The 27,692-nt window shown below is 43.0% G+C and overlaps 1 protein-coding gene across 1 annotated transcript; it reads right to left on the bottom strand.

The window, feature by feature from the left end:
* Positions 1-1,281: 1,281 nt before the first annotated feature.
* RASGEF1B (RasGEF domain family member 1B) lies at positions 1,282-27,692 on the bottom strand. Its single transcript, XM_066317962.1, has 14 exons — positions 27,608-27,692; positions 16,094-16,276; positions 14,511-14,633; positions 13,610-13,747; positions 10,835-11,050; positions 10,661-10,735; positions 8,770-8,865; positions 8,115-8,217; positions 7,337-7,416; positions 6,850-6,945; positions 5,332-5,427; positions 3,997-4,120; positions 3,285-3,357; positions 1,282-2,484 (listed from the first exon to the last, which is right to left on the bottom strand). The coding sequence occupies exons 2-14, from the start codon at positions 16,268-16,270 to the stop codon at positions 2,460-2,462; spliced, it is 1,422 nt and encodes a 473-aa protein (XP_066174059.1). The 5' UTR covers positions 16,271-16,276; positions 27,608-27,692; the 3' UTR covers positions 1,282-2,459.

Raw genomic sequence — 27,692 nt, 5'->3', positions numbered from 1 at the left:
TAATCACGTGGATCTAAAGGTTCCTACTTGTTTAGACGTGACAGCTGTAAATAGGCTCTTGCACATTTTTGCATTCATCTGACTGTTCTTTTCATGATGATACCATGAGGATTTTCCCAAATAGGAGAGCAGGGAAATAGCTGGATGGTAAGGACAGGTATTGTTCTTGTGGGCTTAGCCAGAGATCTATAGACTCTTTTGAACAAGTTCGTTCACATGGCTCTGTAAGAGGCAGAGTTTTTGTCTCTGTACCACAAGAAGAAAGTGCTCCACAAAGAAATAAGTAATGTTTGAGCCATTTGTACAGGAGACATAGTTGTTGCCTCTGCCCCCATTAAGCACTGAGCATCTGTCAGCACTGAGCTGGGATTTTCAGTCCTGCCTGAACACTCAGCTTGTAGAGTTAATGAGTTCTTGTAACTCCTCATTTCTGAGAGTCTGTGATGTTTCCTTTGGGAGCTGCTGGACCGTGGAAGAATCAGTCCTTTTCTCTCCCATTTGCTATGGACAGGTGTGAACAGCTCTTTTCACATCAGTGGTTCAACAGCCTGACATAGCTTGGGATGTTCAAAATTAAAGCCCAGCTCAGTTTGGCCGCACCAAATGACGGAGCAGAGGGCACAGAGCGTGGCAAAGCTCTAACATCAAACACTGAGTTAAATAATGGCTGAAGGAGCAGCTCTGGCTTGCCAGAGGTTTGGGATCTGCATTCTCCTTTCAAGCACCAGGCATAAGCCTCAACAACAGGGGAAGGATGTAGAGGGGAGGATGGGAAAGACCTCACCTGATGAAAGCTAGGAGGCTAGTCTGTGCACAGCAGAAACAGTTTTCTCCTTTCCAAGAGCTGACCTCTTCTTTCTCCTTTACCCCAACACAGGGAGTGGGAAAGGAGGAGAGGAAATCTTCTGTCAGGATTTGAGGCCTTGGTGCTGCTCTTTGTGGAATATATAACTCAGAGACTTCCAGTATCTTGTACCAGCAAACAGAAGCTGTAGTTAAGGACAGTATCCCCATTAACAAAGGCTACCTCAATGTGTTACTATGGAATTCAAAATTAAAATATTTGCTTGAAAAGGTACAGACAGAGTACAAAAATCACCTTGCCCGAAAACTCAGGAGATGCAGTGCAACAAATAAATATATTTATTCTTACTTTTTTTCCTTTTTTTAAACAACAGTAGCAGAATAATTGCCAACAGGGTTTTCTTTTTTTGCCAAGTATGTACTTTGCTTATTGATTTTTGCATCCGGGGTGATCTACAGCTACAGCTTGGTTTTGGATTTTCTTTCAATCAGGTTCCTCCTAGGTAGATAGAGTGACTAAGTATTCAGAGCTACTAAAAACTTACTAGATGTGTAACACAGTGAACTACTTCACAGTCATAAACATAATCCCTAAAGCAAACACACAGGAAGACTGTTTTGTTCATAGCTGGAGATAAGAAGAAGCCTCTTTTTTTCTTTTTGGCATCTTGCTATTTCAAACAAAGTGGATTGTGTTCTCCACTGTTACCCTTTCAAAAAAAAAAGCAGTTATAAAAATTACTTAATAAAAACATACTCTCATATTTCAACACAGTTTTTATGCCATTTTCTCAAAGACTATTCTAGAAAAGTCTGCTTGTTCAACCTAATATAAGAAGACGGTCAAGTATGGAAAATCAAGAGTAACAAAACCTCACAGTAAAAATAAGAATGCCTGTAGCATGTAGTGGTTAGTTGTAAAGAAGTTAACAAAAGAAAAAGTCTCCCTAAAAGCTGTAGAGTTACATAGCTATCTTTTTATAGCAGGTGTATTTTCTACCACAGCCTTGATTTTTATTACTTTGTATTTTTTAAATAACTTAAAATAATAACGAGTTTGCCCGCCAGCAGCCAACTCAAAAAACACATTGGAAAAAGGAAAAAAAAACCAAAAACCCAGCCACCATTACAGTGGTAGGGAGAAATTCTCCTCAGCAGCCAATTTGTTGTGTCGTCCTTTCCCTTCTTAGCAATCCCAAACTTCTGGGATATATTCAGCTTATTAGGAATAAGAGCTCTTCAATCCAGACTTGGGTTTCACTGAGAGGAATGGTGAACACTTCCCCCAATAACCTCCTGTGAGTCCTTGTAGCAGCTCTGCAGAGTCCTTGTAGCAGCAAGCTGCAGCAAAAGGAAAGGAAAGATTCCATCCAGGTGTGAAATGATTCATAGGCAGCATCAGAGATCTTCAAAGGATTCTCAATCAATACCTCAGCCTGATTCCCAGCTGAGTGGGCTGTGATTTTATCTAATCTGTCAGATGGAAGAAGCAGCCTGTTTGTTCTTGAATTAACTTCTTTCATCTTTGCTGCCACGATACCACAACTGACTGCATGTCTTTCATCGTCCTGAGCGCACTCAGAGCACAGGAAAACAAACCCAGCCATGCCCCTTGGCAATCCACGTAAACACAGCAGCAGCAGACACCCTGTGCTCTAGACTCTGCCCAGAAGCGTTGACCTGAAAGGCAGAGGGAAATGGAAATGGGTAAAGACAACCATTAGAATGATGAAAATCTTCTCAGACAGTGTGACTATGGTAAGGAAGCTGTGAAACTGAGATTCGTGTTATTACAGATTCTCATCTTGTCACCCTGTGTAATGTGGAGTGTCTGTGCCCTGATGTGAGTAGCTCTCTTTCTGTCTCCTCCTCAAAATCAGTGGAATCAATTAGATGGAATTGTTACATCCCCCTGCCTTAATGGTTCAGGTATCCTGCCACAATTAGTAAAATCAAAGAGCTGAGGAGGTTGCATTCTAATACCAGTAGAAGAAAAGCCAAAAATATGATTTTGCTGAATATTTTTCCCCAGCCTGAACTCTAAATTGCTAACTGCTTTCATTAATGCATTTGCCCCAGAATGATCTTTATGAAAACCTCAGCCCTGCCTGAAAGGCTGGTGCAGAAAGGGATGCAGTAGCTGTGGAAACCTCTGTGTGGAATCCAGAGTGCTCTGCAAGGAAGTGGGGATTTCTTGTTCAGAAACTACTTTCTTCCTTCACTGAGTAACACAAGAAATTAAAATACAAAGTTACTTATTCTAATTCCCATTTCCTAAGGCAAAGAAGGACCAAGAGGGTGTAAGATAAGGACTGATTGTTCTGTTTTTTCCAACAGTCCCAGATTGGAGGAGGGAATTTACAACCATGCTGTGCCCCATCTGTTGAAACATGTAACATGCCATTTGGTTTTAACTGCTTGATGCTTGCTCTGTATCCCATTCTATTTATTTATTGATCCGGGTAACCTCTGACACAAACCTCAGTGTCTTCCATCTGTCCTTTTCGACGTGGTTCTCGGGACCTTCGCTTTCATAGGAAGCCAAGTAAAGTGCTGCAATCAGAAGCAAATACATTATGTTAGGCCTACTGGCGTTTTAAAACTTGCTCTCCCCCCTGCAGAGCAGAATGAGTTAAATGAAGCAGGCATGTATTATCCATTCCTCAGTTTAGGGCTTCAGAATCCCATTAGGAAGTATAGCGTAGCTTATAATTGCACCCAGACAATGCTAACAAAGTGTGCATGAGAACAAAGACTGCCCTGAGGGGGGGAAAAACCAACCAGCGGAAACTCAAAAACACGAGGAGAAGAAAGCACTCAAGAGAAAATAAAATGAGCCCAGGGACATGGTGCTTTGTAAGCAGCCAGTGAAGTCCCTGTTTTCTTCCTTATGCAGCACCCTTTAGTACAAAGTATCCTGGATGTCCACATAAATACATTTGATGTGACATTTAGAGGGACCGCATCAATTGAGTTGCTTCTGTTTCAGAAGCAATGTTGATTCTCACAGACTATATGCACATAAAAGAAAAATCTTATCTTCTCTGTCATTTGTAAGGGAGGAGCATTTTTCACTTGCCAGACAGAGATGTCTCAGGACAGTTTCCTTACTGTGAGGAAGCCACAAATTAACACAGAAAGAGATTAAGCAGTAGCCAGTGACATCCCTGCAAGAAGTCCAGAGCTCCTTACCATCATCACTGAAGACTGGGACAGAGAGCAAGTACTGCAGAATCTTCCAATCCCTTTCAAAAGGACACTCCACTTGCTTCCATGTCATAAATTCGCTGACTTGTTTTGCCAACTCCCAAAATTTCTGTCAGAATACAAAGCAGAAGAGGTGCTATATATTGAACCGCCTTGCTTATCCTGAACATTTTTTTAGAAAGAGGGAATGATCTTGGCTTGGAGACCAAGGCTTCAATAGTCTTTGGTTTTTTAAGATAGAATTGAACATGATCTGACACAACAATTCAGCTTCTAACTTTTGTGTTCTTGTTTCAAGCTATGGAAACTTTCCACTCCTTCACCTTGTTAAAATTGCTGTTGTGAATACAAATATAGTTTTTTTCAAGAAGCTGGTAACACTCCTCATGCCCAAATTTTAACTTTGATGATGCTCACACTTTCTGTTTTGCAATTAAATACGTAGCGATTTTCACATCAGATGCTTAATACTGACATTTCAAAATGCAGATGCTTCCTGTCAGTTAGCACATATGAAATGTGCTATTTTATTGCTGGAAATTTATGCCAAAAATAAACATTCCCCATGTAGGGTGCTGATGCCATTAATTGATAAATTCTTCCAATTAAAGTTTAACATGCCTCAAGTGCACATGGATCCCTTGAGCAAAAGGACATTCCAGGTGATTGCACAGCCTAGTTTTAGAACCTTTGGGCTAATTCAGGCCTGTGACTACAACTGAAATGTATACTGCACTTTTGTGTGAATGACCCAGGCTTCTTGAAAACTGAAAGTAGCAGGAAACAAATCATTGGGTAAGTCAGCCTGTGTCAGATAAAAAGCATGAAATCAGAGCCAGAAGAACTACTGGAAGACAAGAGAGTCCAAACTCCCTCACTGCTCTATCACATATTTTTTTCAGAGACAATCTGAGACTTACATGCATGAAAATGCTGCCTATGTATCTTGATAAAGGAGAAACTTGGTTTTTTACTGGAGGAATTAAAAGATAAGCCCTAAAATACTAATTTAAACATTTTGTCATTAACTGTAACAAACCTGTGAATTGAAATATTGAGATGAATTAGAACACTGGGAAGAAGTTCTGACTTCCACCCACTTAAAAAACTGGGAATATTGAAGGTTTCTATAAAAACACTCCATCTTTGATAAAATTGCTTTTTCCTGCTCCCAGCTCCCCTGAGAAGTAACAGATAACACTCAAATTCCAGTCTATGTTTGCTCTCTCAGAATCCATTGGAAATGGGACTGTGATCTGCTTCAGTTTTCTGTTAAAGGGGCTGACCCTGCATTAAAACCCCACTCAGTGCTCTTCTCACCTCAAAATTGACGTGACCATTTGGAAGGCGATTGGCACAACCCTCATTAAGGAAGTAAATATCTTTGATCAAGAGGCTGAAGAAAGGGATCACAATCTAGGGAGAGAACAGCATTATTGTCAGTCTGGTCCTGAATCAAGACACAATGGTCTACAGAGAAAAATGAAAGGAAGTCAGGTGATACAAAAGGTAAGCAAAATACTGAAGGACGAAGGATTCTACATCTTTAAACAAAAACTGTGCATTCACTGCATTTTAAAATACGAGTCTCTCCACCAAGTCCACCATTTCTATGTCATGTCCTTGTTTACATTTTTTCCTTCTTCCTTGCAGATTCCAGAAAACAAATGGTCAGAAGCACCTATTTCTTACATGAAATTCCTGCAGGATATCTCATAGTGTAGCTTTCCCTCTTGACAAGACTTGCTTGGTAAATGAGGGGAGATGCACACTGAAGCACAGCAGGGAATATTGGGGTAGCAGCACTAATGGTTTTTGAGCTACAATTCCCTGAGCTCATGCAAGTCATGGAACCTTGGTACTGACTGGCTTAAAATTAAGCATTTCCTGCCAACTGAACAAAGCACTTTATTTGGAGAATGTTGGAGAATTTTACTTTCTTAAAATGGTTCTATTTTAATTTTCATCCTGCGGAAGTTTTCACAGCAACACATCCTTGTTACAACTGGGGATAAAACAAATACCACTTATAGTTTCCATGGAAACTTCACCACACCGTATTTCAATATTTTTAAGTTCTTTCTTTGAAGTCTTAAAACTGACTTTTCTCTGAAAAGAAGTAAGCCTCTTAAATTTAAATTTCTGTTACTTTGAATGATATTTGAACAGATCCTTAGGACTCAGAAAGACATTCCATGTATAACAGTATAGATCAGCAGACTGCACGTGGATTTGCTTCATCTGCCTGGTACTTTATTCCATGAACTCCAAGATCACGTTTATTAAACACAGCATGAAGTCTGAACATCCTAAGGAGCTGATGAGCAACTGCTTCCAAGTGGAGAGCAGCTAGGAAGCTATTTGATTCTTTTCCACAAGAACCACCACTATGATTCTGCAGCTGAAGACTATACACAGGAAGGGAATGCTACAGCTCCGTCTAGATTGGAGGTTTAGAATACCTTTTATGATTAAGTTTTAATGTCTTTCCACCTTAAGCCAAGAATTACTGAAAGTTTACCACAAATAGCAGCTATAAGAACAAATTACTAGCAACCTCATGCCAGTCCTCAGCCTTTCTGTTTGTGGTAAGGGTTTGTGAGATGTAGGTGTCTGTCAAACAGAAATGAACTGAGGCAATGTACTTATTTTACTTAAATAATCAAAATTATCATTTAATATTTGGACTTTCAGTCAGCACCAAACTGATCTGGCAGCTTTATATAAGCCCACCAGGGGTAGAGCTGCTGAGAATCAGAGCTCCAGGATAAAGGTTTACCATGCAACTTAACAAGCACATTTCCCTTTTGCCCACTGCCAAGTCATTTGCAAACTCACCTTCTCTCTGTTGCTGTGAGCTGTCAGGGACCTCTGGGTGGCTCCACGCAGAGCAGTTCGGTAATTATAAAAATTGCTGGAAGGGTCCATCTGATGCTGCAAGCCATGAAAAGATGCAAATAATGAGGTACACACAATCCTTTTTCAACTGAGCAACTCCTAAATAGAATAAGATCTTCTGAACAGCCCCACAAAAGCAGCTTTGTAGAGGACTGTGGTATTGCTCTGTCTGTTTGATCAGAAGGGAACATTATTTTTAAAAATGTCCATTCAGCATAAGAAGGGATCCAATCCATTTTCTTGGATAAATCACAAACTCATGTAGTGCTGCACCTGCCTGATCTTTGACAAAGGTCAGTTGGACAATATCCATTAAGAGCACAAATATACTAAAATAAATGTCATAATGAAGCCAAACTCACATTTTAGAGCAGTTAAAAACAAAATGGCATTAACAGCCTGCTGTCCAAATATTACCCAAACTTACCTCAAGAATATCAAATTTGGCTGTCTTCACTTTTGCCCAGGTTTTCTTTAATCGAGACACAGGACTCATGTTCATGCCAGCTTGATAGAAGAGAAAGAGATTGTTGGAGTATTTTAAAAAAAGTATCTTTTCAGGTGGTTTGGACTATTAAGTATTTGTAAAGCAAAGGATCTATTACCAATAACAAGTATTTTCAGTGGAGCTAATCAAGAAATCAGAGTAATTGTTTTCTTTAAATTCCAAAGTAACCTTGGAAACCAAATCTTCATCTCTTAAAGAATGAATGCTCTAAAAAGTGCTATGCCACTATTTCAGGTGGATTTGATAAACATGTGTACACAGTGGAAAAGCTCAAATGAGTGTTCTGAACACTGTCTCTTACATAATTCATTGAAAACTACACATAACTATGGAAGTTTTCACATTTGAAATGAAAAGAAAATATTCCACGTATTTTCCTACCAGATATAAAGAGGTGAGCAATTTTTAAACCACTAGGATGTGATAGAAATGATGGGAGACATCAATTCTCCATATTCTAGGGAAAGCTACTATTCCTATTTAGCAATGAAGTTGGTTTAAAAAAGTGGGGATTTAGGTCTCTGAAGAGTTGCAATGAAAACTTTGGTTTATACCAGCTTTATACTACACACATAACACTACAACAGTGTTGAGCAACTTCATGCTGCTGACCAAGCTAAGCTTCTGTGTGAAGCACTCTGCTTCCTTTATCCACATTTAATCAGGGATAAAATACAATCTCAGTACACATACTTACAAATAATGGCCATTAAGGAATTGAAGTTGCCAATGTTAAAACATTCCCGTGCCACATCGATGAAATATTCTATCACTCTTGCTCTGTGCTTCTTCTTCACAGGCTGCGAGAGATGCATTTGTAGGGTTATGCTCAGCAGGAAACAGCACTCAGACATGTCCCCAAAGAAATAACACCCTCATTAAAAGCCTTTTCCCTATGCACCACAGCTTCACACTATCCTTTACATGTTTTGGACATTATTGTGTCCAAAAGCATTCAGGACAGCAAAGACAAACCACATCCTGGGCAGGCAAAGAGGCTCTGCCAGGAAGAAGGGTATGAAGAACAGCAGAGGAGAGTAAAGGGTCAGCCAGAGGAGAGAATGTGCCTCAATTCACAAAGGGCTTTCAGAGAAGAGAACAGCAGACCAGACACACTAACGTACCAAGAAGGGCTAACCCAGAATAAATCATCACTGTCACATGAACAAGGCCGAGACACTCTATAATGCTAAAAACACGGAACTTATTTCCTCTTCAGACGTGCTCTGACTGCATCCAAACGTGAACAATTACAGAACCAAGCGAATGACAAGTCCAAAAGGCACAAAACCTGAAAAGGCTTCACAGTTTTAGAAAAACTAAACCTTTCAACACAGAAAGTCCTTGCTCACCATACAGATTTCTGTTGCAACCAAGTAACTGAGCCTGTTAAACCACTCCACATAGGCTTCAAGGTTCCGAGTCTTCTTTCGATCTCCGTAGCAGCTCTACAGACAGAAATAAAATAGCAACTTTTAGCACAATTTTTATCTTTTCCCTGTGAGATCTTCTGGCTTCCTGCCTTGCCATTCCCAAACATTGTCAAGTAACCAGGAATACCTCAAATTACCCAAAGTGACAGAAGCTTAGAGGGAAAGCAGCAGTGGTAGCGTTCAAGCATGTGTAACCTCCTTGTGAGCTGTCGGCCCAGTAAAGCACTCCAGCAGGCATGTGGAATCCACTCCATGCTTTAAGTTCTACTGGGATGCTTTAAGGACCTAGAACAGACTCATGCAAACAATCAGGGCTAAAGATCTGCATAAAGCTCCCTTGAATATGCACACTGTTTCAGTCCTTACTCCTGTCCCTCTGATAGAATTAGATACAACATTAAGCTCTCTGCAAGTGCAGCAGGAAAACACAGGTCAGGAACATTTTAGCTGCTGATGACAAATGGACATACTACATCCTAACTTTGGGAGATCAGCTCTACCATTTTGATGGGATTATCCCTTTCCTGAGCAGTGCTAGGCTGTACCATCTTGGAATTATTCTTACACCACATCTCAGGGTAGCCTAAAAAGGGGTAGACAGCAGTTTCAGTGATCTCCATGTGGAAAAACAATTTCAGAGACCATCTGACTGAACATCAAGTTGTAAACTTGCGTCATTCTATTCTGTGTGCCAGTTTTAAGTTAATTTAAATTTTAATGGACTGGTTTTGTCACAGTTTATTTACAGAGGTTAAGTCATCTTGAGAAATGTAAAAAATGAAGTCATTTTGAAAACAGCACTCAAAGAGATGACAACTCCATCTTGGCTGGTTAAAAACATTGCATATTTGCCCTCCATCTCACACAGATCTAGAGCCCTCTGCACTCTTTTTGTTATGTCTGCTCTACCTGCAAATTCCCCCATGTGCCACTTGGCTGAACAGAGTTCAGTTTACTAAAAAGGAAGAACAGAGGTCAAAAATGAATAATGCAGAAGGCAAAGTTAAACTCAGCCTCTTCCAGCTGTAAACTGAATAGATGGCCTGGGGAAAACATTCATAGGATTAAGTTCTCCCTTAGCTTAAGTCAGAAAACCCAAGAAATGTGTTCATTTAATTCAATTTGTTGGCTGAGTTCTGGAGCTTCAGGAGTTGTACTCCAGAAAGAAAAAAACATTAACAAAATGTTTAATGAGAGTGTTAGCACTGAAACACATAATCACAGAACGATTATATGTAGGTGCTTTTATTGAAGAGCTCTGGGAATCAGGGGTAGAGGATGCAAACCCAAATCTGACTCTGACGTGGATTCAAAATGGACGTGTTTTTATACCCTTTCATTGTGTAGCTACATATTAATTATTAAACCCATATTCTATTGTATGAACTTGGAAGTTTTCATCAGGCCCCCCAAATATAATTTCTCATGATTCTTCTTTAAGATAATAATCATATTCCATCACAAATCAACCACTACAATTAACAATCATATCACTGATCATATGACGATTATGCAGGTGCAGTTTCTTCTGCACACAATCTCCTAAAGACAAAACCTAACCTTTGTTTCCAGGGCCTGTGTAATTTTGTTCCCTTCCCAGGCCTATCCAGGCCCAACCTTTTTTCCACCTCCCCTGAACCTATTGTATACAGTTCCCGTAATTTTAGAAACATTTTAACCCTATGCTATCAAGAGTACTAAAGCTTGTTTTCTACTGGTTCTCATTTATTGCTGGACCTCACTTCCAGCTCATGGTACACCTGGTGGTAAATGATGCATTTTAGAGCTGCTCCAGATCTGCTCCCATTACCTTGTCATTATTCAAAGGATCCTTTTGCACAAACGCCTGGATAAATTCCTCTGGTCCGATGTAATTGAGTCTCTCCTAAATAAAGCACAGAAGCAGCCAAGTCATATCCCCTGTTAACCTGCACTTCCAAAAGAGGGGAAGGATGGAGTCATCCCTGGGAGCGTAACAACTCACAAGCTCTATGTGCGTCAGCTGCTGAGCCAACACGTAGGGATCATTGCAGACGGTGATGATGTCCCTCTGGATGGACTGGGGCTTGGTCTTCAGGAGCGTGAGGCGATCTGTGGATGTGGTGGCATCGATCTTGGCCAGCACCTCCTCGTACTGGGAAACCGCGGCCAGCTTCCGAATCAGGTTCTGGAGCAGCTGCTGCACGTTCTTCCTGTACATCTGTGTGAACATCAAACCATCAGAGAACACTTCCAAAATGGGAGAAGACAGCATTAAAGTCTGCATGACAGCGCCACAGATGGATGCTGATGCTATCTGTTGTCAGCTTAAGATAAGCTCTATTATGTGAATTTGTAATATTTCATCAGGCCAAAAGGAATCCAGCGGTTTAAGCAGTGATTGTCTCACAGGTTCAATATTGACCAAGTTAGCTCAAAGAAAAGATGTGTTCAATCCATTTCCTGAAAAGTACTAACCACCACTGGGGGAAATACAAGAAATGAAAATACTCCATCTTCTCCTGCTCCACAATATGAAAGAAACAAATATGTGGCCATTCAGGGATAAACAAAGGGCCCGCTTCTGTCTGCAGCAAACCAAGACCAGTTTCACCAGAGCTCAAACTTGCAGTGAATCTGAAGAAAAAGAGAAGATAATAAAACCACCTCTCTTCTTTCTCCTCTGCAGGCCTTTCCATGCAGTGATTTCAATTACCAGGAAGTAGGAGCAGAACCTGGCTCTCGAGTAGATAGATCTGTGTAACCAAGGTGGTTACTCTTCCAGATTCCACATATAATCCTAAATCCATTAAAGCAAATCCTAAGTGGCTTCAAAAAGGATTATCCAAAAACTATTGTCTGCACACTATAGTATAATCAATCCAAGGCAGCAATATTTCCTTTATTCCAATAAATTTGTCCTTTCCTCTAAAGCTTTTTCCAAATACGTTGTCTTGAAGGAGTGATATGTTAGTGTGGTGAGAGGTTTTGGTTGTACTCTTACTGACAGCTCTTAAAAGAACTGGAGTACAATAATTCAGGAAGTGGAATAAGAAGCTATAAGTAAAACTAGCGAACAGGAGTAGGAAACTGCTTCTCTTTATCCTTTAAGGTAAGGAGTCACAAAAATCCAAGTGATCTAAAGAAAAGCAAGGTCAAGGAAGTTACCATTTACTGTTCCAAGCAGTTCACAATAAAACAAGTCAATTTACTGCAGTGTTGGCTTTCACTTTGTCTTTCTAAAGAAACCTCAAAGTCAAAAAAACCTCAAAGCTACAGCTAGAAAGGATTTATAGTTCTCTGCAGAGTAAGATTTCTTCCTTTGCACATTTTCTAGCAGCTTTGTACATCTGCCTTTCCCTTCAATAGACAATTTGACTGTTTAAACTATCTGTAGTGCCAGAAACTTTGTTGCAGACAACCCTTCCCTCTTCTCATTTAATTCTTCCATCCACCAACTCAACTTTCTCCAGGCTAAGCAGTTCCTTTTTTTGTGCCAGTGAGTATTTTTTAAGTGGGTGTGAGCCTCAATTATAATCACTTTGCCTGGAACTGAACTTCAATTTCCTTCCTTGCTATGAAGAGTATCTAGAAACAAAGCAACCTGACAGCCCTGGAGTGAGGGCACAGCTCTTGCCAGTCCAAAGCTCCCTGGAGCTATCTTGAACCTCCAGCTTGCACATCAAATTGGGTCTCTTTCTCATTTGTTTTTCACACCACATCTCACCATCTTGTCCCATCTTCTTTCATCCCTCCCCACTTTAACAACATCAAAATACATCTCAGCTTCCAAGGTCAGTTTAGGTTTGCTCTTTTCCACGCTTGTGTACAGCCTCTCAAGATCCTTCCAGGCCTTTGGCAGCACTCTCAGCTTCTCTCAGTCCAGCTTACCTCCACGCCTGTCAATGTGCTGTTTGCTCCCTCATCCATATCATCACCTAAAAGCTTATATAAGGAGCACTGATCCCTGAGGAGCACTGGAAACACAATGCCATTTAGCAATTCCTATTTGTGTTTATAGTTCTTCCAAATGCCACTCCAGTGTCTTTTGCAATCGCAGTATTATTGCAGCTACACAGGATTTGCTCACTGAAACCTTGTTAATTCCCTTCCACTAAGTAAATAACCCTTGGCTTTTGGCTGAGTTTATTTCAGTACTTAAAAGACAAGCACCAGTTAAGCATCAAAATATTTCATAATACCCACGTGGAACTTTACTTCCATCTGAAAAGTGGGATTTAGAAAAAGGTCAGGTGATTTGCCCCATCCATAGGAAGGAATATGACAGACTTTCTCTTGAGTTGATACTTCAGGCTCAAGACAACTTTTCCTGGTCCAGTCCTCTTTTGGAAATTTGTCCCCAAACCTGCTATAACTTTCCATTGACCTACAGGTCAAAGGCCCAATTCCAGTGCACCTTACTCAAGAAATGATCGACACTGATAGGGATTTCCCAGCTATTGTCCTAGGTAGCCTTTTCCAAGGAGAATCACTAAAATGGTAAATACTAACATCCACCAAACTGTACCTGTCTGCACAAAATGGGATTATGTTATGGGCTTAGAGGTGGAGAGAACCTTGCCCATGCTTTGGAGAAGATCTGTTTATCCCGTGTGGTTTCACCCTAGGCTTAGGTGCCAGACAGAACTTTTTGCCTTATCAGCACCTTTCATAATACGTTTTCTTAAGCACCCCGAGCCACACCATGTTATTAACAGCAATATCAAAGCAGTAATAGGAATGCCTTTTTATCCAATAACTTTATGTGCAGACAACTTACCTCATCCCCACTGGCTATTCTTTGTGCCAACTCCTTTAAGTTCCTCATCATTCTTTCATCTCGGAAATCATAAGGAAAAGTCTCTGTCCACTCCGTCAACAACTGCAGGATTTTTGGTGCAATTTTCTGGGTCCAGTTCTATTTGGAAACAGTAGTGAGGAATGTAACAATGTAAGAGCAACGCAGGAAATATCCAGCTCAAAGGAAGTGGAATTCTGTTCTGTAGGATACTGTGCAGCATAAGGGTATGAATGTCAGGTAAATTTTTATCTTAACTTTATTCAGCTTTGGATTACAGGCCAGAGCCAATGGCCATGGAAGCCAATGAAGAGACTCTCATTGTCTTAGCTGACCTGGAAATTATGCCTCAGGTGGGTGGAAATGACTCCCCTCATTATCAGGAGTGCCTCAGTGCAAGGCATTGATTAGTGTTTCCATAACTTGTGACTAACCATGAAAAAAAAAAGTGGTAAATTTCAGTTGTGCCAAGACCGGTGCATGCACTACACCTTATAGGGAGAAACCTGTGTACAGACTGAGAGAGGCTGCTGGGGAGATGTGGTGGTCAGAGGCTGCCTTGGGCACAGTGACCACAAAATGGTTTTTGATTCTCGGTGAAGTAAGGAGAAAGGCCAACAAAACCTCGGCCTTGGACTTTCAGAGGGCAGATTATGACCTGTTCAGGACCCTGGTTCAGAGATTCTCTTGGTAAAACAAATGATGCAGCAGAAGCAGCAGCCCTCATGGAGGACAGGCTGAGCAGTGTGGAATTTCCCCATGGCTCTCAGTGAATAAAGGGTCAAATTCTAGTTGCTTGCATCAGGTTTTCAATCTGTTCAATCACTCTGAGGACTCTCTTGAAGAGGGGCACTGGGGAGTCCCTGAGAGTGTGGGATCTTACCTTGTCCAGGCCAGGCTCACTGAGTCTCTGCTGCTCAATGCACAGGTGGCAGACTTTGGCCATGAGCTCGTATGGGTGCATGAAGAGACGGGAGCTGAGAAGGAAGGTGAAGATGTATGTCCTCTGTGAACAAGAGGAAGACAGAGAAAGGCATCAATTACCAGCTTTTTTTATATTTTCTCAAATGCCTTCCTGAAAAATCTGCTCCTCATACTTTACTGTCTGCATAAGAAAACTTTACACGTGGCTGTGCCAAAAGCAATTACTACAGAGGTAAGCATTTAACACTTATCATTGCTCCAGAACCAGTATTATATGTTTGTGCTCGAGCCATGTTATTCAAGATTAAACCAAAACAAGGCAGGGCAGATGTGGCTTAGCTCTCCTATTGCACACAGCCTTATTGCAAGCTCATTAGCTGAAATTACTCAGAATACAATTTCAACTCATCTTCTCTTGCTCTACAGTAAACTTTTGTCTCCTGGGTGAAAGTGGAGGGAACTACTTAATTTTATAGAATAAAAATCAGTAACTGATTCTGAGGTTAGAAGAAGTGGCTCCTAATTTTGCTTTGTTTTTCCATGTATCATAATTTGAACTCGTTATGAGACAGATACTCAGAATACCCATTCCACTTTTCACTTTGCCAGTAGTTAAGTATCTGTGGCACCCACTCTACAAAGACTAAAATGTTTTGGCTCTAGAAACTTGGAATAAATCATCATGCTTGACCAACCAGTGTCTAAAGTGCTATACATTTGAAGTTACGCTAAGCATTAATGGATCAGCACTAGCTTAAGTACAGTCTTGTGCTGCTGTTAATTCTGACCCAAGTTAAAAAAGATCTTGTCTTGGAAATGTGAAGAGATCTATGACAATAACAGAAGCCACACATAAGCAGAGTTATGTCTTCAGCAGGAGCATGCTGAGAAGTAGAGCTGCAGTTTCATCATCCACCAGTTATCCCCAACTGCCCTTTCGTGCCACCTTTTGATACCCTTCTTTTTTACCCTCTTTTCTAAGAGTTACAGAAAATGTCTCAGTGCATGGATGTGCATTGGTCAAGAATTCTCAGATGACAAACTTCCTGTTGTCACATCCAGCCTCTGCTGATCCTGAATAGTGTGGTGCTAGTTCAACATTTTAGTTGCTTATTGCAAGACACACGTGGACCTCAGATGAGCAATGGGAAATATGCATTTAAAACTGCTTGGTTTTGCGACAAATACTTTCATTCTGTCACAACGGTGGTCATGCCTTTCTCTTCAGCCTGCCTGGCAGCTTTTTGAGGGTCAATGGTACACACAATCCATCAAGCAATAAGCCAGTCTAGGTGTGTGCTTTAAAAATGAGTCACCAGGGTTGCTCACCCTGCAACAGGAGCAATAAAGCACTGCACTTCCTAGGTTAGGTGAGTTATTGCATGCTGCACTCAGGTAGAGCACATGCTATTATCACTGCTGGTCAGCCACCTGCAGCCCTTCCCTAGCCATGGATGTGACAAATTCTGCTTTTGCTGCACAAGTTCCCCTGCAGGAGACACAGCAGGCCTGGCCATACCCTTAGCTGGGTGTGTAACTTACATCAGGATAATAATCCACATTGGGTACTAAGTGCTGGATCAGAGCTTCCAGAGACCCCGACAGCAGATTGTTGTCGTGGTAATAAAGCCCCCCACAGTTGTCTTCTTTTGTCTGATAGAGGTTCCTGTTGTAGCTGCTGCTGTCAAACATGGCTGCAAAGGGAGGTGTCTGTGGCATCTTTCCCTGAGGAGACACACAAAAGAGAGAAGGGATAATTCACAGAAGGTACAAGGTAAGGCGTTTTCTATCTGCAGAGATAATACCGCACTAGAAAGCAAAAGTCAGTGTCACACCAGGGGTTACTTGGACACAAAGACTGAACTGCTCTCAAGCCTGTGCAGACTTCTCAGGAAAGGGCCAACACAAGCTTTCACCACTGCCTGTCACAATCAGCAGCTGCTTCTTTTATATCTTGCTGTTTCTTTATTAAATGACAGATAAGGTATCCAGGCTAAGAGTTAGAAGAAGGTACAAAAATCCTGACAGGCTCTGGGAATTCAGACTTTATCTGTAAAGCTTTTGGGAATGTGGCATAGTGTTCACTTTGGTCAAATCCTGAAAGTAGCTCCCTAAGAGCAGCATTCTGATGGGGAAGTGTGTTCAGGCTGTCCCAGGCTGACACATCCCCAGCCAGTGCAGGAGAGAGACTGAAAAGGTTATGTGAGAGGACAGTCTCCTTTGTGCAACGTGACAGCCATGTAACTGCAATCCCAAAACTCCCATTTCCCAACTCCACCCTGGTAAATTGGTGCTTGGTTTTCCCAATAACTGTGACAGGTGTGACCCAGGCTAAAGCCTGATGCTTCAGTGCATCTGCCTCCACCTGCTCTCTGAGTGGCTGTACAGAGATTTGGAAAAACTTGCCTGGGCATAGTTGCTTACCACTGTTGTCCAAGTTCACCAATGATATCAAAGATGAGACCAGATTTAGAGTTTTGTTAAATCTTTTCCTCAAATCCTGTGAAAATGTGAAAAAATCCAGTTCTGTATTTTCCAGCTTTAGGAAAAATAAAACCATTGCTCATCAGTCTGCATCTTAGTGCCTGCGGAATCAAAATGTCTTTCCAAGGAAAAGATCAGTCAGTGCTGCAGGCTGTTTAGTCACTCAGAGCAGTGGGTGGGCAGCAAGGGGGCCATGACCACCCAGGAGCTGAAAATGCCAAAAGATAAAATCTCTCTGACTGCTTGAGTGTTGAGTTATAAACTCCTTCCTTCTCCCTCCTTCCCTGCTTTCTGGGAGCAGCAGTTCTTGTCAGTTTAAGGAACTTAGGTTTTACAGCCTGGGTGGGAAGCTAAGTTTGTGCCCAGTTTTAACCAAAACGTGCTGGTTTTGGCTCCAATGCAGCAGTTACTGGGCTGCGGCTGCTGATGGACATTCAGGGACAGACAGATAAACTGCAGAAGGGGAGGGCACTTTGTTTCCAATCCTCCCTACAACTTCAAGGCAAGGGAGATCAAACTGAGAGGGCAATATCCACAGGCTGCTGTGCTCATGTGTCAACCAAGCATGTGTGTGTGCCTGAGAAAAGCATTAATGCCTCTGAGCCATCATTGTAAGTGCAGATGCTGTTTCTTTTCTCTCCATTGTATCAAATCCTATTGGAGAAAAAGCTCTTTAAAGCCACAGACCTCAGCAAACACCAGCCTGTGAAGGCACCCCGTTTTGAAAACAACTAGCGATGTGACAGCCTGGAGACAAATAGAGTGCTGCCATCTGTGTGCTCCCCAGCCCACAATAAAGCACTTTTCAGAGTGAGCTCGGTGGAGATGAGAAGCTATTAAGTTATTAGCCAGATTCCTTAGCTTGGACCTGAAGCACCACACAGACTTGCTGCTGCTGCTGCTGGCAGTGTGTCCAGACAATGCAGACATTCAAACCAGCACAAGCCTGAGTGGTTCAGTAAATAAACAGCAAGAGAAAGCCAAAGAGAAGGACAGTGGAGAGAGCCTCCTGGCCTACATGACCTGTGCAAATTCCACCTTGAGAGGTGCCAAAAGATATCTGCATTAAAATGGGAAGAAATCTCAGTGTCTGGGAAGAGACATCAGACACGCTGCAGCTGTTCTACCAGCGATTCAAGTCCATTCAGCCCAATGAACTGGGAGAAGAATAAGGCAAATGCACATGCCTCAGCGTAAGAGGGTGAAGTGCAGGACTGAACTAAACAGGGTTCCTGTACAAGGAGTTCAAATTACTGGGCAGGTGAGGTGCAACCCTACCACAGCCATGCAGTGCACTGATAAAGCATCCTGATGCACAAAGACTCCTGGTCCTTCAGGCTCTTTGCAAGGCCAACCCAGTTCAAGGAACAAAACTTTACTGAGGAGCTGACAGGAACCTTCTGCAGCATTTTCTAGGTTTTCATATCGTGTATGTAAAGCCACAGACTTGAACCAACTCCAAAATATTCTTCAGCCCAGACACTGAAAAATGTCCTATTTGCACCAAAACTCAGATTTTTTTTTCAGCTACTGTAGCACAGTTTATTCAGTCAAAATGCAAGTGGTAGTGAACAGTGTTTAAACACTGCAACCCACCAAACATTTGCAGCACTGTGGCTCCAAGGTTATACTCCCCCGGGAAGTGCGAAAGGCTCGTCTGCATCTGTAAATTACAAACAACTTGACATCAATATTAGCACTTGCACAAAACCAAGGCGAGCAGCTGTTTCAACCCAGATCTCATGTTAACCAAAACAGCCTAATTCAGGGTGAGACTGGAATCTGCAGGGGATTTAGCCACAGTAGCCAGTAGTTAGTTCTGATTTCATACAATCCTCATAGCAAAAATCAGACAGGCTGGAGACACAGTCACCTAGAGCCTCATCAGCAGGAAAGAAAAAAATCATCAGGCCATTAATACATGCACTGATTTGAAACCATAAAATAAAATTCTCAGCAGTCTGTCCCAAAGGGTACATATTGTCTCACTTGTTGGCTAGTTGTTTCTGGAAGCTGCTTGACAGAGAGGGCTCAGTCTTGCTTCAGTGAGACACCAAGTAATGGTGATGTCCTGGGTGGTCAGAGTGGGTTTCACTGGGAAGTGAACAGGACACAGGACATGCTCTCCAAGGGATGAAAAGGGATGGTATCAAAGTGTGACAGAGATAAATATAGCCTAGCCAACGGGATGATTCACACAACACATGTGCTTTTCCAGCATGACTCCTTTATTATCTTGACCTTGAACCCTCTGCTGTATTTTATTTGGAGGTGGAGACACAAAGCAGCATGCTTAATTCTAATTAGAAGCTTCCTTAGCTAAAGCTTCAGCCAAACCCTGCCTTCGGAATAACCTGCGTGGAACTGAAATTTGGTTACAGAGCAGATAATGGTCCACAAATCCGTGGCATACAAAGCAGAGGTAGCTTGGGACCTAAAAATGTTGACAAAGCACAGCAGGGCAAGTTCCGACGAGCAGGAATTGGGGAAAAAGTCAAGAAATATTATTCCAGTGAAAACTGTTCTGGGAGTTAAAAACTGGAACTTTTTAACGGGGCTTTGGAAACATTTGGCTAGCAATCACATGGAAATCCATTTATCTCTTCTCTGTTTCTGTTTTGATTTTCCAAGAATGAAAAGAGTGGGGTTTTTTTGTTGGTGGTTTTTTTTTTTTTTTTCATTAAAGATCCAACTTGAAGGAAAGAGCAGTGAAATAATTTCCTGGCTTTACCAGTGTTGCTCTCCTGTGACAGAGAGAAGTTAAAAATCTGCATTGTGGAAAGAGGAATACAACATTTTTTTTCCTGCATTTAGTATCATTGTGGAGAATATGAGACCTTGGGCACTGAGGTCCATGTTCTGGCTGTGAACAGCCTCTGACAAGAAACAAGCCTCGAGCTTCCCAGTAACAGCACTGTAAATAGGAAGACAGAGCCAAAGATGACGTGCCCAAACCCCCACCATCTCCTGCGAGAGCCAAGTTTCAGTTTGGCAAAAGTGAAAGAATCAGACTTAGCTGCCAAGAGCTTTTCCAAACCTTTACGTTCAAAAACATCTGTTTTCTACTACAAACAGTGGAAGGTTGCATTGGTTTGTTTTAATTTATACTAAAGATCTCAGGCTACACATCAGATTCATAAAACAAAGCCAACAACATGGACAGCTGGTATCCTTCATAGAAGCACCACAAAGAAGTTCAGTAGTAGCCATGAAAGGTGCCTTTAAATGCAACTGCCAAACATTTTCAGGTACGGTTTTCTCCCAAACTTTCCCTCAGGCAGAGGAACGGTGTGAGTCCCAAGGCACACCTCCCCTCAAAAGATGCAAACTTCAGAAACGCAATTCCATCCCCTCAGAGCTGTTCCCTACACAATCAGAAACCCTTAACCCCATTTAGCAGGTGATTAGTGTCTATCATTGTTATTAAGGATGCCATCATAAAACTGAGGTACGGCAAAACAAAAGACTGACTACCTGCAGGAGCTGAGTTCCCACTATCTCTACTCTTTCCTTCCTCAGCAGCATGCCTACAGAAGCCTTTCCTGTTGTCTCTGACATCTCTCAGAGTCAATTCTAACTGGCCCTTAGCTTTCTTAACCTCATCCCTAGTTTTCTGTACCTTTTCCCCGTATTCCTCCAGACTCACTCCCCTCCTCCTCTCCCTAGCCTGTCTTTCACAAAAGCCAACAACCTTCCCTTCCCATGCTCCAGCCGCAGGAGCCACTCCAGCACGTCTGTGTGATGCCAGTGGTATCACATCCATCCCGGCATGTGCATGTCTCTAATTCTTCCTGTTTGTTCCCCAGACTGTGTGTGTTTGTGTAGAGACATCTGAGCCAGGCCCTGCCTTGATAAAGCTGACTGTCAGGCTGGAGCAGCTGGAATGCTTTCGCAGTGCTCGGGGCATCCACCCAGGCTGCCCAAAACAAAAGCACCCCAGACACAGACCGCCCATCGCATTCCAGCGCATTCCACACCGCTCCTCCTGGCGTGCGGGCTTTGCTCACCAAGATTTTTTTCCCCACTGAAAGGTAAAGGGAAACTTTACAGCTCAAGCTACAGAGAAGATAAGAAACCCGAAAAACTCCCAGATGGGTGTTTCATGTGTCTTACTCGCAGAAATTAAGATCACAGAACTATCCCAGCTCAAAAGCCTTCTTGTTTCCACTCTATGTGATAATTTGCCATACAATTCTCAGACCGTGACTTCAGCACCGACTCTGAGTTACAGTTCCTTCCTAGAATTACTTATTAAGTGTATCTTTTAAGAAGCAGAGTACAGAATGTTTTATCATACTCACACGGGAGATGAAAAGGGGAGTGATATCAGCTGCTTCCAGACTGAAATCAAGAGGAAGATTAAGAACCTCTCATAAGGAATCCATCCTAGAGGAAGAGGACCAAAACTATCCATTCTGGACAGTGTCCTACAGTACAAAATACAACTTGCACAGTCGCTGGTGGGGCAAGGAAAGACCTGAGGTAGACATAAGAAACCCAACTGAGTCTTAAAGTAGTACATTTTGGTTTTTGCTAAAACAGCAGAGGATGAATGATTTTGTAAAGTTTTCCAAAAATCACCCGGGCAACAATAAACTGCAAAGGAAAATGAAACACGCTAGTAAGCAAAGAATAAAACAGGAACCGAATTTCAAGCAGAGGCATTTTCCTCTTGAATGTGCATTTTTCTTGGGTCTATTAATAGACCTAGCTGATGATTTGGGAAGGTCAGATGCAGCACTGCTGTCTGATCATTCACCTGTGAGAACTTTGGCACAGAAATTAAGTGAACCCTGAACGCTCAAAATTAAAGCCCTTGGATACTGAACAGCAAAGGTGTGATGGGTATGAATACATTTGTGTGTTTACTTGGGAGCATTAGGAACATTGTGGAGCATTTAAGAATGCCTTGAATTTCTCCAAATCTGCAAGTGCAGAAAAAGGGAAGGAAACAAACAAGTTCCTCTTTGTTGCTGATGTGCTGTTAATCCATACTCCCTGCTTAATGCCCACAACTCAGCTCCCCTTCTATCCTCTCCCATCCTCTTCCTCAGTGAGGCGGGAAGAGAGGGAGAGTCTAATGATGCTGAAGGTGGCTGTGACAGCATTGCTGCAGTGCCACACAAGCACATGCAGGCAGACTGCATCGCAGCAAAAATCCCAGCTGCAGGAAAATTACTCAGGCCAGGGCGAGGACAGGACATATGTTCCTCCCAAACAAAACACATGATACAATTTGCCTGCGTTGCTGGACACACAAAAGCAACAGCCTCCAAAGGCATGACACTAAAAGGATACCACACCTATAATTTCTTAAAGCACTTGTCTCTTACCATGACCACAATGCTGATGAGATTTCTGTCTGTAGGTCAAAACCGAAAAGGCCACAATTATTTAAAAAGATATGAAGCATGCTCCATCACTGACTGATTAATCTTTTTGTTAAGCTCATTTTTAATTTTATGGGTAATTTCTTCATCTGGATGGTGTCCTTTCAGCATTTGAATGCAAAATAAGGCTTTCCTCATACACGTGTGAGGGGTTTGTACTTTGTACATATTTTTGCTAATCCCAGTTTCAGAAGAGAAGTTTAAAACATGAATAAACAGGATAAGTACACATTGTAAGTGACATGATGGATTAGCACAGCAGTAATTAAATGTCAGAAGGTACCAGAGATTACAGAAACGTTCAGTCCATTGCATGCTCCATAGTGACTCTTTAAAACTTGAGAGATTTACTGACTGAATGAAATGGAAAAAGATGCACAAGAGCCTCAGGCCAGCCAAAGGATTCAATGAAACACACCTCCCATCTTAAAAAAAACAAACAACACATATAGCTACTCTTTTCCACCAAGATTTCTGAGCAGACAGCTGGACTGAAAGCAAGAAGGCTGCTAAAGCCTTCCAGTTCTCTACATTACTGAAGCAGGGTGGGGATTTTAGAAGCAAAGCATTCCCCTTACTGGACCCAGCGAAGCACAGTTAGAACAGTTCTGTCATTTGCTCTATTTGTTCTTAAACATTACAGCCTTAAAAGACTAAAATCCCACCTCTCTACTCAGCCAGCTGCAGACTGGTTTGTCAGGGCTGCCATCCACCAGCAAGATGCAGAGCTCCACAGCCTGGAGGAGTTCACCAGCCCATCTCCACACTGCTGGGCAGCAGCTGGGATGCTGCTCCTCAGTCAGCTGACGGGCTGCTGCAGTTCTGAGGTCAGGAGTTTGAAGGCAAGCGAACAGCAGTGATGTTTTATTCCAAAACATCACCCTGCAAAATGAGTGATTCAGCAGCTGATTCACGGCGGCTGAGATGTCCAGGAATGGGGTGTGGGGTGGGGTGGACAGATGGGGCCTGTGATGCCATCCATGCCGTGCTACCCCCCACTAGTGAATCAGAACTCTGAGATGAGTCCTGTAGCTCTGTATCTACAGAGTTCTGCACTCTGCATCATTTCTGCAGTATGCTTTGTGCCTCCTGCATACTTCAAACTGACAAAACCAAAATTTGATGTCTTCAGCAGAGATGGGAGCTGTTCCCCCTACACTATCACCAGAAGAGTATCGTTTTGGTATTAGACTTTCACTAACCTTGGGGAGTGTGATCCATTCTATGTGACAGGGATGTAATCCTAACCCAACCCAGGTGATCAAAGCCAAAAGATCCACCTTCTCTATCTGCATGGTCAGCAGGTGGATGGTAGCTAAGTGTGGTTCTGGACCATTTCAGAGTGATAACCGGCTTTGTCAAGGGCTGTTCACACATCCACCCACAGAAAACAGCAGTGGCATTAGTTCAGTGCTTAGACCTGGCAGGTGGAAGTTTGGATCTGCTCCTGACTCTGCTACAAGCTCCTCACGTGGCCTTAGTCAAGTCACTCAGTTTCTCATTACTGCATTCCTCTGCTTGACAGTACAGAGAGGGATAAGTATGGGGTTATTTCCTTTCATTAAGCACTAAGATCTTTTTTCAAAAGGTGTATCATATATTACTGCCAGGAGCACAGTACTAGCCTTAAGCATGAAGCTCTCTTGATATGCTTCCTTCTTCAACCTCATCAAAGCAAGATACCGTCTGAATCCCAAAACTGTTCTCTTTGCTTGGCCTTTTGGGCAACCTACAGTACACTTCAAAAGAAAACACCTTTCCCTTTTGTAATCATAATAGGCAGCCAAGTTATAATTTGCAACAGCAAGCTGTAGTAGTGTTAAATAACAGTACTCAATTTCATTTAACTGTTTCTATCTAAAATCTCATTGCCAAAAGTCTCTGCCGTTTAGATGATGTAGAAAAACTGCTGGTTTTAAGGCAAACAATTCATATGATCTTTTTTTTTCCCCCAGTCACTTAGTCCTCATGTTTCCATAAACAGTTTGGAATTTTACTGACAGTTCATTATCCAGCAGGTTGAAAGCAGTTTACACTTTCTGCAACAGAAATACTTCAGTTAACCACCCCCACCACAGCAACAACAACAAAAATACACTTTCCAATGTCTAGGTTGAAGATAACAGTGGATGGTTCCACTCTGCAGTTCAGAAATGAAGTACAGCTCTGTATCAGCATAGTTACCCTTGCCTCGCACCCATTTATATCCAGGCTGGGTATCAGCCAGCGGCTTCTACAACACAGCTGGGTCCGAGGTGCAGAGGACTTGTAAAACTGCTGCCTGCAATCAGCTTGCCCGACTCCTCGGGAAATCAACTACAGCCAAAATTACCGAAAAGGTCTTTCTCCCCGGTCCGGGCAGGGCCATAGGCTGCCTCTGCAGGTTGGTGTCAGCCTGGGAGAGCCAGCAGCACTTCCCGGGCCCGACTGAGGGTGGACCCCTGCGCCCGGCAATCGACGGGCAAACGCTCCTGGCCCCGGAACAATCACACCTATTAAATCACCGCCCAGGAGGTATGGCATTGGGCAAATGTACACCACGCTGGGCTGTGAAAAGATCATTACAAACGTGGCCTAATACCTGTGTCTGATTCCTCGTAGGATGTTTAAGGGAGGATCAGCTCTAGTCCTGATGGACAAGTACTGTCGGTTCAGCACGCTACATTCATGCAGAAAGCACCTGGCCTTGTATCAATGAGAGCAATTATCTCCGAGAATACCCCACTCCCCAGTCTGACTCAAGCTTTTTTTATCCTCTGTCTTACTCCTGATGAATCCAAGCGTCTCACTGTGCTGGCTGATGCCACCTCACAGCTCCCGGGCTGCTCTCCGCAGGTGTGTTACCTGGCTTTTCTGGCCCTGTGTGACAAGAAACAAGCTGAATACCTGACCCCATGGGAGGGGCAGGTGACCTGGGGAACATTCTATTCTGGGGAGAAGATGCCTTTTGATGAATCAAGCCCAAAATAGTCAGAATGCATGGATCTGAGTCATTCAGTGCCATTCTGGAGCCGCCTAGGGAGAGTGAGCTGGATTGTTGTCATGATCCTGCACATTTTCCATTTAAAAATACAGCCATACCGAATATCACCCATTCAGGCTCCTCCCAGTAGCGATTTAGGTTTTTTAATACCTCATAGAGCAGCTAGAACAGAGGAGAAATTAGCAACAGCTTTCAGCTGGAGTCTTTGCCTCCTGTTTGTAAATTATATATTCTCTTGCTGTGGCTGCAAAACGCTCTCTGGAAGCTTTGTTTACAAGCTCATTCTCTATCAAAGTGTTTATTAGATGATGTGGCTCAGTCCCTCATACCCATGCCAAGCAAAGGCATGGGTAAAGTGCTTGTCAGCGCTTGCAGAGTACACCTGTGTGTTTACTAACATTTGAAAAAAAAATGCTTAAGTATGTGCAATCCCAAATTGTGCCTCCTCCTCTGCAATGCTGGCAATCTATCCCAACCTAGTAGGTGTCAGCAGACCCTTACAGCCACGTACAGCACACACTGGCAATATGATAACCCACACACAGCCCCTTCCTGTCTTCATCGCAAGAAAACCTCGTTTTTCAACTGCCCAGTGACAAAAGTAAAGCCCCACGTTGCCAGCTTTCCCAGTTCATACCCCTTCACTGATCACGCTCCAGGGTTGAACTGGCCCGTCACTTCTGTGTGACAGTGTGGCAGCAGCTCACCCCACAGCCCAGGGCAGGCACGGTGACCCTGCACTCCCCACGGACTGTCCAGGTAACCCACACAGCCGAGGCACAGGCAACAACACACAGTGCCGGCCCTCAAAACCTCCGCAGAAAGAAACCACAAAGAATGTAAACCAACAGGGATTCAGTGCACCATACAAAAAAACCCCATTTTACTCAGTGCGTGGCACAGCTGTGAGCTTAACCCCTGCTAACTCGGTAATTTCTTTCCTCTTTTACAAAGATTTAACAAATCCTACAGTAGCCTGTTTCAGTCCTGCTGTTCAAAGGAGTGATATCCCCACTGCTTATCCAAAATCAGGGCTTGCTCTCAGCTATTAGTTCCCTCCAGTACAGCTCAGTTAGCTACTTGCCTTGAGTATATTTAGCATTGATTTTCAGCTGATTAACAGCTTCTCTCCAAGGCATCTCATTTGGAAAGCCGTAAGATAAGCCTGAGGAAGCCGTACCTCAAAAAGCTCTTCTCAGCTTTCAAAATAAAGAGACCTAGTCCTGCCTGCCCAAGTCCCAATTTCCCACAGATGGCACGACATCTCAGCCCACCAAGGCGGTAATCCCACTGAGAGGAACCCCCTCAACATTCCTGGCTTAGACATAGCTGCCCGAGGTACAGAGCACCTCTTTGTTCCCGGCTCTTTTGATTTTTCAGGCCATTCTTTGCCCTTTGAGAGGAGTCAGCCCTCCTCCGCTCTGTTCAGGAGAACTCCTCTGGAAGAGTTCCTCATCCCTTTGTGTTCTATTTTATATTTAGCCTTACACACAGGCAGACTGGAGACACTGCTTGTTAGGGCTGCCTTGGTTTACAGTCTGCACTGAGCACATCATAGTAGATGTAGCTGACGCACCGGTCTTGGGTCATTCAACACTGATTTTGGGTCATTCAACACTGATTTAGGGTCATTTAACAGTCCTTACTCTACTCGTACCCCAGAACTGCTGTCACCTCACACGGCGCAAGGAGCCTGAAGTTTTACCACACTCACACTCAGCAGATACCCAGCCAAAGACACACACACACACATCCCGCCCACATACCCATTTACTCAGCCCTACAAACACAACCTGGGCAATCAGCTTTTTTATCCTTCCCATCCAAAAAAGCCAGCAATCAGTTGAACTGACGGGGGTTATGAAAAGCAGGGAAAGCTTCTCCAGGGATTATAGCCACGGGGGGAAAAAAAAAATCACACTGTACAGCTGTAGGACCCTGTTCTATCCTACTACGGGGAAGGGGAAAAGGAGAAGGACCCAATCACTGCACCGCCACTGCTGGGTTGAAGTCTCTCCCTTCCCCAATATGCTGATGTCCCCCAAAAAAGCAGCACTGTCTGTACAGAACTGAGTAGCTAGAATGAAAATTAAGCACCAGGAGGAATGAGACTGTCCTGCCGGGGCTGGCAAAGAAGACAGAGATGGATGGATGGAGGGACGGACTGGCAAGACGCACCGCAGACTCACCGGACTGTACCTGGAAGTGGCCGCAGGCGCTCCCGGGCGCAGACGCTGCTCTTTGGATCTCACGCACTCATCACCCACGACCCAGCACAGGACAG

Source organism: Sylvia atricapilla, chromosome 4 (genome assembly GCF_009819655.1).
Source record: "Sylvia atricapilla isolate bSylAtr1 chromosome 4, bSylAtr1.pri, whole genome shotgun sequence".
Taxonomy (NCBI): Eukaryota; Metazoa; Chordata; class Aves; order Passeriformes; family Sylviidae; genus Sylvia; species Sylvia atricapilla.
The sequence above is the reverse complement of the archived record's forward strand: the minus strand, read 5'-3'. Positions and strand labels throughout refer to the sequence as shown.

Bases quoted from the DNA above. Each gene is read 5' to 3' on its own strand.
- RASGEF1B (XM_066317962.1), bottom strand. From the start codon at position 16,270: ATGCCACAGACACCTCCCTTTGCAGCCATGTTTGACAGCAGCAGCTAC. The intron at 8,866-10,660 runs GTAATGGGAGCA...TTCTGTCTGTAG, and splicing joins ATCCTTTGAATAATGACAAG to AGCTGCTACGGAGATCGAAA. The intron at 4,121-5,331 runs GTGAGAAGAGCA...GTATTCTGACAG, and splicing joins ATGGTCACGTCAATTTTGAG to AAATTTTGGGAGTTGGCAAA.